Source organism: Carassius auratus, chromosome 14 (assembly GCF_003368295.1).
Source record: "Carassius auratus strain Wakin chromosome 14, ASM336829v1, whole genome shotgun sequence".
In the NCBI taxonomy this organism is placed as follows: Eukaryota; Metazoa; Chordata; class Actinopteri; order Cypriniformes; family Cyprinidae; genus Carassius; species Carassius auratus.
The window spans coordinates 10,818,433-10,834,322 of NC_039256.1; the positions used below are offsets into that span (position 1 = coordinate 10,818,433).

The 15,890-nt window shown below is 37.2% G+C and overlaps 3 protein-coding genes across 6 annotated transcripts; 2 read left to right on the plus strand and 1 right to left on the minus strand.

Moving 5' to 3' along the window:
• Positions 1-284: 284 nt before the first annotated feature.
• LOC113113593 (uncharacterized) lies at positions 285-6,221 on the plus strand. Of its 2 annotated transcripts, none has more exons than XM_026279879.1 (8): positions 285-391; positions 1,537-1,680; positions 2,769-2,852; positions 2,931-2,987; positions 3,088-3,168; positions 5,391-5,498; positions 5,585-5,839; positions 5,993-6,221. In XM_026279879.1, exons 2-8 carry the CDS (start codon positions 1,582-1,584, stop codon positions 6,017-6,019), a joined length of 711 nt encoding a protein of 236 aa, XP_026135664.1. In that variant the 5' UTR covers positions 285-391; positions 1,537-1,581; the 3' UTR covers positions 6,020-6,221. The 2 variants fall into 2 exon arrangements, with proteins under 2 accessions (XP_026135664.1, XP_026135665.1); XM_026279880.1 differs by lacking the exon at positions 285-391 and adding an exon at positions 492-792.
• A 2,554-nt stretch (positions 6,222-8,775) lies between these two features.
• Positions 8,776-12,854, plus strand: LOC113113595 (uncharacterized). Of its 2 annotated transcripts, XM_026279885.1 has the most exons (8): positions 8,776-8,963; positions 9,975-10,073; positions 10,161-10,244; positions 10,323-10,379; positions 10,469-10,549; positions 10,773-10,871; positions 12,295-12,543; positions 12,699-12,854. In XM_026279885.1, exons 2-8 carry the CDS (start codon positions 9,975-9,977, stop codon positions 12,723-12,725), a joined length of 696 nt encoding a protein of 231 aa, XP_026135670.1. In that variant the 5' UTR covers positions 8,776-8,963; the 3' UTR covers positions 12,726-12,854. The 2 variants fall into 2 exon arrangements, with proteins under 2 accessions (XP_026135670.1, XP_026135669.1); XM_026279884.1 differs by lacking the exon at positions 8,776-8,963 and having other exon boundaries at positions 8,998-10,073.
• A 66-nt stretch (positions 12,855-12,920) lies between these two features.
• On the minus strand, positions 12,921-15,383 carry LOC113113594 (uncharacterized). Of its 2 annotated transcripts, none has more exons than XM_026279881.1 (5): positions 15,184-15,383; positions 14,767-14,931; positions 14,563-14,662; positions 14,202-14,338; positions 12,921-14,101 (listed from the first exon to the last, which is right to left on the minus strand). In XM_026279881.1, exons 1-5 carry the CDS (start codon positions 15,235-15,237, stop codon positions 13,808-13,810), a joined length of 750 nt encoding a protein of 249 aa, XP_026135666.1. In that variant the 5' UTR covers positions 15,238-15,383; the 3' UTR covers positions 12,921-13,807. The 2 variants fall into 2 exon arrangements, with proteins under 2 accessions (XP_026135666.1, XP_026135667.1); XM_026279882.1 differs by having other exon boundaries at positions 14,202-14,332; positions 15,184-15,371.
• Positions 15,384-15,890: the final 507 nt, after the last annotated feature.

The following is a 15,890-nucleotide window of genomic DNA, read 5'->3' on the forward strand; positions in this document are numbered from 1 at the left end:
CCCAGAGCGTTTTTGTTGTGAACTATAAAATTACATCAATCCAAAATAAACATTAGCCGCTTCTTCTTTGCAAACACACACACACACACACACACACACGGCTTCCGTAATTTTATGCTGCACTTTTGGCTACAGACGATTCACTTCCTGAATAGCACATTCTCTTAAAAGACTGCTTACCGACAGATTTTAATGTTTAGCAAAATTTCAACTGATATGATGGGGATTTTTTGATTTTGATTTATTTATATATTTTGGAGTTCCAGATAAGTTGACTGCGTGCAATGACACGCACTAGCTGGAGGGGAGGAGTCTGTGTTCACGCAGACAGACAAACACTAGATGAAACTGAAAATAAGAAGATCGGAGACAAGAGCGACATCATCTTTAGGTAGGCTAATAAAGCTCGTTGTTTCTCAATACCGTGTTTTATTTGATCTCTTTACATATTCCCTTTACATACATATGTAGAATGGCATGGAGGCTGTAGAATGACGGTTGAGAACTAGCTACTTTCTCCTAAAGATGAGCTGAGCTGTAAAGGTTGTGTGTGAGGCAGAGGTTTGGGAGAATAACTAGCTAGACGTGAGGTACAACACTTTGGCACATGTATAAACATATCCTGACTGTCCCCGAGAATGAGTTACTCAATCATTCGCTCAAGTGATTAGTTGAGCAATTCTGATTTATTCAGTAAAACTGTGTGCCCTTATTTGGTCGATTCTGCGAGATGATCTTTTATTCAGATTAGATTTGAACCGCTAGAGGAAACAACGTACAAATATAAGCAACGTAAGTTGGAATACTTTCGGACTGAAAAACATTTACACTAAATATACACAAATCGCTTAATTTTTATAACTGAGAAATGGTGATTGGATGGCAAAAACAGATCTTAAATGTCACGTCACCTGGATCTTTGGGTATTTTTGTAATCTTTTCATTTACAGAACAAGTGTCTGAGCATAAAATAGCACATGTAAACGAATTATGACGGTGTCATAGAATTGCATTCAGAAGATACAAATACATTATTTCATATCCTTATCTAGGCTTTGTAAATATACATTTGAGAAAATGTACAGTATGTTCAAAATGTGATCAATGTCCCACATGAAAAAAAATACTATTGTAATTTATAGTAAATACTGTAGTTTTTTAACCATACTATAGTATATGTGTAAAGTAGTAAAGTGTATTATGTTGTATATATTGTAATATTTATAACACTTTGTTAATGAATGCTAGAGCATTCTGTAGTATTAACTAGTTAACTGATAAACTAATAAATACTGTAGTATACTTTAGTTTTTACTACAGTGAACTCTAGTGTATTCTAGTATTATTACTGTATACCCTATAGTTGTAAAAAACCTAGTACAGTATTGGGGTAAAGTCATTTGTTTATATTACAATAGTTATATTACCACATCAACTATAGAATTACTACAACAAATTAATTGATACTTTACTACAGTTTGGTTCAAAACTTCTATTGTATTTACTATAGATTAATATAGTATTCTCTTCCTGTAGGCATACAATAACCTTGGAAGAAGACGTGTACAGATACTCTCCAAGATGCCAGAACCAACTGTTGCGATGATAACCACGCCATTTTACCAGCAACAGCAGTATGAAGTCTCCAGGTTCCTGAAGGTCAAGCCACTGGCTTTGGGGGTAAAACAAACTTGTCATGTTCTGTGTTGGTTTTAGGTCCTGTTACTCTTTATTTCCTGTGTCCTTTGTTTCCATTATCATCTTGTTTAAAGGGACACTTTCCCTAAAAATAAAATTTTGTCATTAATCACTAACCTCCATGTCGTTCCAAACCCGTAAAAACTTCGTTTGTCTTCATAACTCAATTTAAGATATTTTGGATGAAAACCGGGAGGCTTGTGACTGTCCCATTGACTGCCATGTAACTTACACTGTCAAGGTCCAGAAAAGGATGAAAGACATCGTCAGAATTGTGCATCTACCAACAGTTCAACTGTAGTGTTATGAAGTGACGAGAATACTATTTGTACGTGAAGAAAACATAAATAAGGACTTTATTTAACAGTTCATCTCTTCTGTGTAGCGACATTTTGGAGAAACGTATGCTCTTCCATGTCAGCCGCGCTGCTCAGATGTGCTGTTTTTGTTTAAATCAAAGTGTAAATACATGTAGAAAAGTATCCTTGTGTTGCGGCTGACACAGAAGAGCATACGCAGTTTTTGTCCAGCTCAAATTCTCCAAAATGGCGATATGGTGATGCAGAGAGACATAGAGGAGAAACATTTTTAATAAAGTCATTATTTTAGTTTTTTTTGTGTGCTAAAAGTATTCTCGTCGCTTCATAACATTACAGTTGAACCACTGATGGCAGATGCACTATTCTGATGATACTTTTCATCCCTTTCTGGACCTTGACAGTGTATTTTACTTGGCAGTCAATGGGGCAAGCCTCCCGGTTTCATCCAAAATATCTTAAATTGTGTTCGAATGACGAAAGAAGCTTTTAAGGGTTTGGAACAACATGGGGGTAAGTGATTCATTTCTTTTTGGGGTGGAGTATCCCTTTAAGTCTTCATTTATTTTTGTGAAGTATTGTGTTTATTTTTGTATGTAAAGTTATCTGGTTTCTGTCTCCTCCTGTGTTCCATCTTTGTGATTTTGTTAAATAAACCAAGCTGCATTTAGATCCACATCTCTTCTTCTTGCCTCGCCAGTGTTCAGTGTGTATGGATTTACTGGCACTATATCTTATGTTTTTGTATTGCAGATTTTGGAAATATTGATAACCTTATTGAAACTCTGTTTGATAATCTGGAAAAAGAATTTTATCCTTATCTGGTCACCAGTCATTGTAAGTTAATCATTTCTGTATCAGTACAACATTATACAGAGAACAAAAACTCATTTCTGTTCCATTTCTATTCTGCAGTTCTTCATAATTGGAGCTTTAACAGTCGCAGCTGCACACACACGTAAACCGCGTCTGGTAAGTGTCTACGTCACTGTCTTGAGAAGAAGCAATAGGCCTATGTTTAAGAATGCAAACATTAGGGGAATTTTATTCATTTGTTTGTTTTGTATTGTAGGTCAAAACCTCACAAATGCTCAGCTTTGTGAATTGTGCGGTAGTTACTTTCTCCCTCCGTGTTCCCTTCATTTTCCGTTGGGTAAGTGGTTACACTCCTACAGTATGTGTGTGTCTAGTAGGCTGGGTATTTACACAAATTTCAATTCAGTTTCACAAGCTTGCGATTTGATTCCAATTCAAATTAGATTCAATGTCGATTCATTTGGATATACACTCACCAGCCACTTTATTAGGTACACCCCTTCAACTGCTCTAGTCAGCCAATCAAATGGCAGAATCTTAGTGAATTTAGACATGTAGACATGGTCAAGACGATCTGATCAGAAGTTGACATAAACAACATGAAAGCATGGATATATCCTGCCTTGTCTCAGTGGTTCAGGCTGGTGGTGTAATGGCGTGAAATATATTTTCCTGGCACACTTTACGCTCCTTTGTACCAAATGAGGATAATTTAAATATACAGTGGGTATGGAAAGTATTCAGACACCCTTAAAATTTTCACTGTTATTGCTAAAATCATTTAAGTTCATTTTTTTCCTCATTAATGTACACAGCACCCCATACTGACAGAAAAACACAGAATGGTTGCTGAAATGTCACATGATCCTTAGTATTCAGACCCTTTGCTCAGTATTTAGTAGAAGCACCCTTTTGATCGAATACAGACACGAGTCTTTTTGGGAAAGATGCAACAAGATTTTCACACCTGGATTTGGGGATCCTCTGCCATTCCTCCTTGCAGATCCTCTCCAGTTCTGTCAGGTTGGATGGTAAATGTTGGTTGAGAGCCATTGTCAGGTCTCTCCAGAGATGCTCACTTGGGTTTAAGTCAGAGCTTTGGCTGTGCCATTCAAGAATGGTCACGGAGTTGTTGTGAATCCACTCCTTCGTTATTTTAGCTGTGTGCTTGGGGTCATTGTCTTGTTGGAAGGTGAACCTTCGGCCCAGTCTGAGGTCCGGAGCACTCTGGAGAAGGTTTTCGTCCAGGATATCCCTTTACTTGGCCGCATTCATCTTTCCCTCAATTGCAACCAGTCGTCCTGTCCCTGCAGCTGAAAAACACCCCCACAGCATGATGCTGCCACCACCATGCTTCACTGTTGGGACTGTATTGGACAGGTGATGAGCAGTGCTTGGTTTTCTCCACACATACCGCTTAGAATTCAGCCCAGAAAGTTCTATCTTGGTCTCATCTGACGAGAGAATCCTTCAGGTGTTTTTTTTTTAGCAAACTCCATGCGGGCTTTCATGTGTCTTGCACTGAGGAGAGGCTTCTGTCGGGCCACTCTGCCATAAAGCCCCGACTGGTGGAGGGCGGCAGTGATGGTTGACTTCCTATAACTTCCGACTAGGAAGGGTTCTGGTCACCCCAAACATCTTCCATTTAAGGATTATGTAGGATACACTGTGCTCTTGGGAACCTTAAGCGCAGCAGAACCTTGGCCAGATCCTAGCCTTGACACAATTCTGTCTCTGAGCTCTTCAGGCAGTTCCTTTGACCTCATGATTCTCATTTGCTCTGACCTGCACTGTGAGCTGTAAGGTCTTATATAGACAGGTGTGTGGCTTTCCTAATCAAGTCTAATCAGTATAATCAAACACAGCTGGACTCAAATGAAGGCGTAGAACCATCTTAAGGATGATCAGAAGAAATGGACATAACCCTGAGTTAAATATATGAGTGCCACAGCAAAGGGTCTGAATACTTATGACCATGTGATATTTCAGTTTTTCTTTTTTAATAAATCTGCAAAAATGTCAACAATTCTGTGTTTATCTGTCAATATGGGGTGCTGTGTGTACATTAATGAGGAAAAAAAATGAACTTCAACTATTTTAGCAAATGGCTGCAATATAACAAAGAGTGAAAAATTTAAGGGGGTCTGAATTGAAGTGCTTTTGGGCTTGATACTATCATGTCAATATGGGCCAAAATCTCAATATTTCCAGCACCTTGTTGAATCTGTGCCACAAATAATTAAGGCAGTAAGGCAAAAGAAGCTCCAACCCTGTGCAGTGGAACAGTGGAATATAGTGCAAAAATGTATAAAACTGCTCCTCTCCAGAGTAGTCTATTTTTTCCAGCTGAGTAACTAGTTTATGGCCATTGGCTTTTCTGAGGTAATCATTACGTGATATATTGTTTACAAGCGGTTTAGTTACCTCGTGTATATTGTGACACTGATAGTCTACAACCATTTCACAGTGTCTAATCTGTCTTTTAAACTCTTTAGAACTGCCAACTTGTTTTTGAGTCATATTTATAATTATATTAATCCCTGTTTCGCTATTAATTAGGTTACTTCAGATGTGTTCTTCTACATCCCTGTCATCTGTGATATCCTGATCTTCATCTTATCTCTTGTTGTTGCCGTAACCTCCTGTTCCTGTTGCTGCAGACCAAAGGTAAACATTATCAAAGGATTAAAACATGCTTTAAAAAATCTGATGGAATAGTTTGTATAACTGACATCATATTGGTTCTCTCTCAGTCAATCCCTGTCATGGTCAGTTATATGACCACAGATTTGCCTGTCAACCCCATCATGCCGATGGGCCAGCCGGACGCCTATGCAGTGGCCCCGGTCCCACTGGTGCCTCTGCCAAATCACGGTCACGTCCCCAATGCATCTCCACCAATGTATAGTCCAGTACCAACTACACCTCCATCCAACTACGAAAAAGTCTCAGATGCACTTCCACCAAACTACAGTCCAGTCCCAAGTACCCCTCCACCAGCATATGAGGTAATTATGAGCATTTCTAAATAAGTGCAGACCTACTAAATCAGAAAATATATTTAAAAATGGTTAATACACACAAATAATCTCAACCTCTGATTATATTTGCTGTATTTGCCGTACTGCACAGCTCTGATACACTGTGTTCTGTTATTGCAGCATGAAGATTTTCAGGCCAGAAGATGAATAATATCTTCGGAATGTTTGACGTTTGCACAATTTATGGTGTTGGAAAACCAAAGATTATACTTTAGAAGTTTGTAAATTGAATGGATGAGAAACATGCCTCAGAGTCTTACGTTTTCATTATGTTTCATTTGTTGTATATTTCCCCAAATGACTGTTTTGTTTGATTTGATTTTATATAATAAATTGGCAGTTTTCTTAATTTATGTGCATTTTCTACTTTTTAATTCAACACAGTAAACGGCACACGATTGATTTACAGACAGACTTAACATTTAAAATCTTATCTTAGTGTTCAAAGTGTACTTTAAATTAAATAATAATGTTGTAATTTGCATCACTCAAGCAAGTGGTTTGCACAATCAAGTTATAAATTGACTATTCATTAATTTTTAGAATTATGGTCTGAAGATAGAATGACAATTTTAGATTCTAATTTGTGTTTGACCTGTGCTGTCACAAAATACTATTTCCAGCCCTTAACTTCTAGTACAGCATAACCTGTTCAGAAATATTTCAGAAGACCTGAAAACAAAACACTGCATATTCACATTAACACTTCATCTCAGCATGAAGATGGGTTTAGATGGCCAGAAAACTACTCTGTGGGTCTGATTACCTGCTCTATTATTTAGTTCAGATCACAGCTAATAAAATCAATGAAAAACGTTAGAATACTGTAATTAAATTAATAAAGTAGATGAATATCTGATTTCATAGGACAGCCTTTCATGCTAATTTATTTCAAACAGTATTCTCACAACTGTGTTATAGTGTTTTATGAATGCATTTGTGCAACTAGATATTTAGATCTTCTCTCTCCTTTAAATTAATAATCAAAGCCTAACAAATTTATGTTCTGTTAAGCTTATTTCCACCACAGAGTAAAGAATAAAAAAGCATATTAAGAGATACAAATACTTTTTTCTTACAATTGTGAGATTATATTTTGCAATTTAGATTTTTTTTTCTCAAAACTGCGAATTTATATCAATTGTGAGAAATTTATCTCAATTCAGACTTCATGACTCAGTTCTGACAATAGTTTTTTTCAGAATTGTGAGATAAAATGCAATTATGAGTTATGAAGTTCATACAGATATACAGGTTCTGGTCATATAATTACAATCAAACAGTTGATTTATTTCACTAATTCCATTCAAAAAGTGAAACTTGTATATTATATTCATTCATTACACACAGACTTATAACTGACAACTAAGGAAAAACCCAAATTAAGTATCTCAGAAAATTAGAATATTACTTAAAGCTGCAGTAGGTAACTTTTGTAAAAATATTTTTTTTTTTACATATTTGTTAAACCTGTCATTATGTCCTGACAGTAGAATATGAGACAGATAATCTGTGAAAAAATCAAGTTCCTCTGGCTCCTCCCAGTGGTCCTATTGTCATTTGCAGAAATACATCGCTCCCGTAAGAAACAACCAATCAGAGCTGCGGTCCGTAACATTGTTTGTGTTCAAAATGTAGAAAAATGTATATAATAAGCGAGTACACCATGAATCCATTTTCCAAACCGTGTTTTTAGCTTGTCCTGAATCAATAGGGTGCACCTATAATAAGTGTTTATATTCTGACTATTTTAGATTGCTTCAGGGGTACCGCGGCGGAGTAACCCAGTACCTTCGTGATTCTTCATAGACATAAACAGAGAGAAGTAGTTCCGGCTACGATGTTCTTCTGCAAGACGCAAGCAGTTCTGTTTATTAACCGCTAGAGCGTCAAAAGTTACCTACCGCAGCTTTAAGACCAGTTCAAAGAAAGGATTTTTAGAAATCTTGGCCAGCTGAAAAGTATGAACATGAAAAGTATAAGCATGTACAGCACTCAATACTTAGTTGGGGCTCCTTTTGTCTGAATTACTGCATCAATGCAGCGTGGCATGGAGTCGATCAGTCTGTGGCACTGCTCAGGTGTTATGAGAGCCCAGGGTGCTCTGATAGTGGCCTTCAGCTCTTCTGCATTGTTGGGTCTGGCATATCACATCTTCCTCTTCACAATACCCCATAGATTTTCTTTGGGGTTAAGGTCAGGTGAGTTTGCTGGCCAATTAAGAACAGGGATACCAGTCCTCAAAACCAGGTACTGAAACCCATGTCTTGTATACGTCTGCGTGTAGTGGTTCTTGAAGCACTGACTCCAGCTGCAGTCCACTCTTTGTGAATCTCCCCCACATTTTTAAATGGGTTTTGTTTCACGATCCTCTCCAGGGTACGGTTATCCCTATTGCTTGTACACTTTTTTTCTACCACATCTTTTCCTTTCCTTCACCTCTCTATTAATGTGCTTGGACACAGAGCTCTGTGAACAGCCAGCCTCTTTTGCAATGACCTTTTGTGTCTTGCCCTCCTTGAGCAAGGTGTCAATGGTCGTCTTTTGGGCAACTGTCAAGTCAGCAGTCTTCCCCATGATTGTGTAACCTACAGAACTAGACTGAGAGACCATATAAAGGCCTTTGCAGGTGTTTTGAGTTAATTAGCTGATTAGAGTGTGGCACCAGGTGTCTTCAATATTGAACCTTTTCACAATATTCTAATTTTCTGAGATACTGCATTTGGGATTTTCCTTAGTTGTCAGTTATAATCATCAAAATTAAAAGAAATAAACATTTGAAATATATCAGTTCACTTTTTGAATGGAATTATTGAAATAAATCAACTTTTTGATGATATTATAATTATATGACCAGAACCTGTAGAATTGTGGGATAAATAGTTGCATTTACTTTTTTTTTTTTATTCCATGGGAGAAATAATAATCTGCAATTGGTGATGAATAAAAAAACATGCAAAACATGTTTAAACTGAGTTTCTCTTACACTGACTGGAGGGGAGGAGTCTTTTCATATTTATTTTACAAAGATGGACCTACTAGATAACGTGAGAATGAAAACAGCAAGATTCAAGAGCAACACCAACATCAGGTAAAGCAATCTCTCGATATAATAATTCATGTTCAGGTTTATGATCAGCTCCATGGTTTCTATATATATATTTGAACGCTACATTCTCTTTAAAGAAAGATTGTGTTGGGCCGGCAGAGGATGGCTAGAGATGAGTAAAACTTCTATTCAACATATCTTTTCATAGCGTCACATGACAGATTCTTTTAACAATAGGCTTCTGTTTTAAAATTTCCCAAGTTTCCTATTGTTTTTTTTTAGTCAAATATAGTGGCTTGGAAACAGATGGATAACTGACTACAACAGTAGCTTGTACTACTAAAGTTTAGGTGTAATTTTCTAGTCGTCTATTTATTTTGCATACATCTTAAGGTGGTAAAACGGGATTTGTTACACGTGTGAATAAATAAATGTAATTTGCTATATCAATCTATAGACTACTCTTTATAAACCATATAAACACACCTATTTTGCCACTTTTCCCCGGACTATATTAGTAGCCTATATTCTGGTAATGTTGACTGGATGGACCAGCACCAGCCTGGTTTGACTATGGGCACACTTGGCACATTTTCCAATATGAAACAAATTTAAACGTGATTTAATAATTAACCCCGGCTGGGACATAGTGTCCAAAGATGAAGAAACACCCAGTTACAGTTACATAATCAATTCAATTGAATTAACTCGTTTAATGAACTGTTGTATAAAAGCAATGTCATATCTATATATACATACTTTATATGAGCCAGCCAGGCTGATGTTCAGACCTGCATTCTTTGGTCATGTGTCGCTGGGTAAACCCATGGGTTATGATTGTGATTGACAGGATAACGTTGCAGCCCTCTACATTCTTTAACACCACAGGAATGCTTTCTCTTTGTTGTTAAGCAGCTCTTCAGGTAAATCCTGACTCCCTTCTTTGAGAAGGACAGAATGATCAGTGAAACATTGTTTCTCCACACTCAGTAAGCTTTGGCTGACGAGAAAGACAAGACGTGCAAAGACAAGATACTCTCTTTATTTTCAAAGATGCCAAAACCCGCTGATGAGATGCCAACCGTGCCAGTTCACCAGCGAGGGCAGTATGACGTCTCCAGCTTCCTGAAGGTCAAGCCACTGGCTCTGGGGGTAAAAACACACTTCTGTTCCACATCAAGAGAAGTATTCAGTGTTCATGAAGAAACAGGCACTCAGTCTTATGTTTTTGTCTCACAGATATTGGAACTATTGCTAGCCTTACTGGGACTCTGTTTGACAATCTGGAATGTCCATTTTTCTCTTCTCTGGTCACCAATCAGCGTGAGTCGATCATCTGAATACCAAAATAATATTATACAAAGAACAAAAACTGAATTCTGTTCCATTTCTGTTCTGAAGTTCATTTTAACTGGAGTATTGACAGTCTCGGCAGCAAGAACATGTAAACCATGTCTGGTAAGTGTCAGTTTTAATAAAACGTGTAATATTTTTGCTTGAGGGCAACTTCATGGGTTTTATCTTAAAACTGATCTTCTGTACCACAGGTCAAATCCTCACAAATGCTCAGCTGTTTCAATACGGCAGCAGCTGCTGTGTCTCTACGCTTTCATTTTTATTACAGTTGGGTAAGTGGTTGCTTTGAATCTCACACATGTACAAATATATGTCTAGATTCAAACTATTTCTTGTGTTACCAGACATAGATGAAACTTGCCTTGCCTTATATATTGTGATGGAGATAGTCTACAACAATGTGTCATAGCCCATCCTCTATACTGTTTAGATCTGGCAACCGGTTATTGATTCATATTTTAGTTCATAATCACTGTGTGTCTATTATTTGATCAGGGTGTGATCTGTTTTCTCCTGATGGCCTGTGATACTCTCATCCTCATCTTCTCTGTCACTGTTGCTTTGTCCTTCTGTTGCTGCTGCTGCAGACCAAAGGTAAGATTCATCAAGAGCTTAAAGGGTTAGTTCACCCAAATAGCAAAATTATGTCATTAATAACTCATCCTCATGTCGTTCCAAACCCGTAAGACCTCCGTTTATCTTTGTAACACAGTTTAAGATATTTTAGATTTAGTCCGAGAGCTCTCAGTCCCTCCATTGAAGCTGTGTGTACGGTCTACTGTCCATGTCCAGAAAGGTAAGAAAAACATCATCAAAGTAGTCCATGTGACATCAGAGGGTCAGTTAGAATTTGTTGAAGCATCGAAAATACATTTTGGTCCAAAAATAGCAAGAACTATGACTTTATTCAGCATTGTCTTCTCTTCTGGGTCTGTTGTGAGAGAGTTCAAAACACTGCAGTTTGTCATATCCGGTTCGCGAATGGACTATTCGATGTAACTGGATCTTTCTGAACCAGTTCACCAAATCAAACTGAATCGTTTTAAACGGTTCGCATCTCCAATAAGCATTAATCCACAAATGACTTAAGCTGTTAACTTTTTTAATGTGACTGACACTCGCTCTGAGTTCAAACAAACCAATATCCCGGAGTAATTCATGTACTCAAACAGTTCATTGACTGAACTGCTGTGAAGAGAGAACTGAAGATGAACACAGAGCCGAGCCAGATATTCGGATCATCAGTTGTTCTTTCGGACAGTTTGATTCAATAAACCGGTTGAAGAAAACGGTTCACCGGTTCTTTTGCACTCAACATAATGGCGTCATTGGCGATGATTGCCCTTGATTCAAGCCTTCGGTTTACCTGGGCTCATAACATTAGCACAGAATCAATCACCAAAAGAATCAGTTTGGTTCAGATGCTCTGTGTGTCATTCTCCTTCACACTGAATCACACATGCGCAGTATCATCAGCTCCTCGGTTCTCGAATCGGATACGTCTGACAGAAACGGTTCTTGACTCGTGAACGAACCGTTTAAAACGATTCAGTTCGATTTGGTGAACTGAATGAATCGTCGCGAACCGGATATCACTAAACTGCAGTGTTTTGAACTCTCTCTCACAACAGACCCAGAAGAGAAGACAATGCTGAATAAAGTTGTAGTTTTTACTATTTTTGGACCAAACTGTATTTTCGATGCTTCAAAATATTCCAACTGACCCTCTGATGTCACATGGACTACTTTGATGATGTTTTTCTTACCTTTCTGGACATGGACAGTAAACCGTACACACAGCTTCAATGGAGGGACGGAGAGCTCTCGGACTAAATCTAAAATATCTTAAACTGTGTTCCGAAGATAAACGGAGGTCTTACAGGTTTGGAACGACATGAGGGTAAGTTATTAATGACATAATTTTGCTATTTGGGTGAACTATCCCTTTAAAAATGTCCCATCTTGAAAAAACTAATCCTGAAGATGTGTAACAAATATAACTTTGGTTCTCTCTCAGTCAAGACGTGTCGAGATCAGTTACATGAACGCAGATTTGCCTGTCAACCATGTTGTGTTCATGGGCCAGCCGGACCCGTCTGCAGTGGTACAGTCCTTTAGTTCAGTCATGTATGTGCTGCCTGCACCTGCACCTCTGCCAAACTACAGTCCGGTCCTAGATATACCTCCACCAGCCTACGACCAGATCTCAGCTGCACCTCCACCAAACTACAGTTCAGTCCCAAGCGCTCCTCCACCAGCATATGAGGTAACTATGAGCATTTCTAAATAATGCCAGGAAATCTATTCATAACTTATAATGGTTCATACCAATTTAAAACCTTTAAACACTCAGAATTACTTGCTAACATGCTTTAACTGTTGTACTGCACCGCTCTGATACACTGTGGTTTGTTATTGCAGTATGAAGATTTACAGACCAGAAGATGAACCGGATCTCAGTCGGTGTTTACACATTGGATCATGGGAGATGGAAAACCAAAAAATATTTGTATAAATGTGTAAATAATTTATAAATAATATTACGATGAAACAAATAAATTATTTTTGAAAATCAAATCTGTGAGTGCTTGTTGTAAAGGAATGTTGTCACATAAAACCTAATAAAACCAGTGAAGTCAAAAGTCACGCAAAACTGTTTAATGTTAAAGTAAGACTACTTTAAAAACAACTACATATGTTTAATGTGCATGAGGGGTTTTCCATTTTATTACGATTGTTTTTCTCTAAAAATGTTTAATGGTAAATTAGGTTTTTAATGGTAAAAATAATTCATTGTTGGCCTGATCTGCATCTCTATTATTCACTTAAGCTAATAAACTTAAATGCAACTAAAATGTGTACATAACCTATAAATTAGATGATTATCTGAATCATGTATAACCGTATCCAAACTAACCAGTTATTTCACTATAGCTGAGATACTATTACAGTCATTGTTAATATCTTGAATTCATGTTTTCGTTTTAATTGTAATTTAAGCTTTTATAGCTTCAGTTAAGTTTCGTTTTTGTTTCCGTCCTTTTTGGTAGATTTTGTTGTTTAAAAATTGTATTGTCGACATAGTTTTTCATTTGAGATAATTTAGTTTGATACTTCAGTACTTCAAGTTAAACTAAATGAAAATAATAAAATAAGTTCAAGTTTAGATATATCATTTTATTTTATTTCAGCTAAAGCTCATGTCCAACATTTCTAATGTTTTGTCATGGTTTCATTTTTAGATAATAACCCCGCTCACAGCTGTATGTCATAGATATTTGTGATATTCAGATCTCTCTCTCTTTTTAATAAATATTAACTAATTTAAGTAAACTAAAAAGATAAATTTCTCACTGAGAAGACTAACGAAAAAAACAGCGTGTATCAAAGAAGCTTAAAAGCTAAGCGTGCAAACATTTGTTAAAGGGTTACAGAAAGAACTTTTGGGTGATATTTAGCAAAACAGTGTTTTAACAATCCTCTTAATGATTATTTAATAGTTTTATATTATAGATAATATAACTAAGAGTCTATTTGTCCTTGGCTTGCCCATCAGAGGCTTTTTCTTTGTCTCTCGGCACTCTCCCCATGTTGTAAAACTCTGCGTTAGGTCTCATGTCAGTCAGATGGGCCATGCGGTTCGACAGAGCAAAGAAGGCAGCAATGGCAGCAATGTCCCAAATATCTTCTCGGTCAAATCCATGAGCCTCCAGCGTGCTGAGATGTTCTTCAGTTACGGTTTCACTCCTGCAGACTGTCAGAGCAAAGTCCAGCATGGCCTTCTCACGCGCGCTCAGCTCCGCAACCCTGTAATTAACTGCAACCTGTGCGACCAGACACACATTATCTATAATATTCTAGGAATACTGAGTCTGAGAGGGTGGTGAACAGTTTAACAGTATGTTTTGCTAAAGTTTTAGGTACCTGATCAGCCAGCATGGGTTTTTTGGAATAGATGCGGTGCAATGCACTGTGGGATACCACACAATACAAGCAGTGATTGTGAGCACTGGTCGCAACAACAATCAGCTCCCGGTCCGCTTTTGACAGACCACCTGTAACTCAAGTAAAATAAACCACATTATTATCACACCCTGATCCCTTAAAGCATTAAGTTATCTACATATAACATCAAATTTGAATTAAAAGCAATGAATGAAATAAGTTCTAGACTGTAGGTCTCCTATCTCACCATGTTTTTGAAACTAATAAGAAACTATAAAAATTTATTAAATTTCACTGAAAAATCTACTAGTGACCATGAAGTATGGATAAAAGGTCATACCACTTTCTTTGTTCATGAGGGCATTATAATAAGAGAAGAAAGCCCGAAATTCAGCAGGACGATGGGCGAGAACCTTGAAGACATTGGGCAAAAACCCTCCCTGTAGATGAAAATGGACATCTTCTATTAGTACTGACACAAACGTCTTCATATTTTTTGAGTAAATTAAGATAGACTTTTTTCATTTTTTATCTTGGTGTAAACCTTCTGTTCGACCTCCTCCATCAGCTCCACGATATCAAATGGCAGGTTCTTCTTGTTTGGCACTGGGTACCGGCTGATGACCTCTGACCCTCTGCTGCTGCTGCTGTGTCTTGTGTGACTCGCTGCTGTTTTCACAACTACTCTGCTTGCTGGGGAAAGTGAGTACTGCGAAGGACAGGGCTTGTTTTAATAATGTTACATGTATTATATCATTTCATACTAATAAACAACTTGATGTCAGTTTCCAAGTTCAACTCTTCAGTGCAGAACGATATGTATGTTTATGATTATAATGCAGTGACAGACAGATGTACAGCTGCACGCATGCTTTCTTGCATGACATTAGATTTACTGCTGCTTTGAAGCGATATCTGAATAATTCACAGTTCAGAGTACTAGCTCATTTAAAAACCTTACCAATAACCCCAAATTTGAGCGGAGGCTAAGCTTCAAAACGCTTCGTAACGACATTGTTAAACTTTATCGTGTAAATGACGATGTGTTCCGTGTGTTTATATCTCGAGCAGTGGCTGGTTCAGAGTCATATGCGCTAAAAGCGCAACCAATCAGAGAGTCGTATTCTGACACGCCTCACGAACATTCGACCAATGAAACCATCCCGTGGAGTTACATTTTACTTCCTGTTTACACAGCTGAAGGAAACGAGAAGCAAAGCATAATAAGAGACACCACGGAAGTGTAGCGTCAAAGTAAAAGCATGTTTATGCGTGAGAAAGAGAGAAAGGAAAATAAAATAAATAAATAAAAAACATTTTAAAAACACAAAAGATCTCGAATTCTTTTTATATTCAAATGTAGAAAACATATAAATAACATGTATAAAAATATTATATTGTCAAGAAAATATTGCAATTTTGTTATTTGATTATTATTTGTAAATACAAAATAAGAATATAATTATATTAATCAAGCTTTGAAATAAATATATATTTGAACATTAATATAATACATCGTTAATATTGGATGCTGGAGAATTCAGTTGCTTAACACTACAGCCGAACAACAACAACAATAATAATAACAGCAATTAATAACTGTTGTATTATTATTCAGATATATAAAAGTTTAATTAATTCCCTAGTGATAAAAGGTCTGAGCAGGGA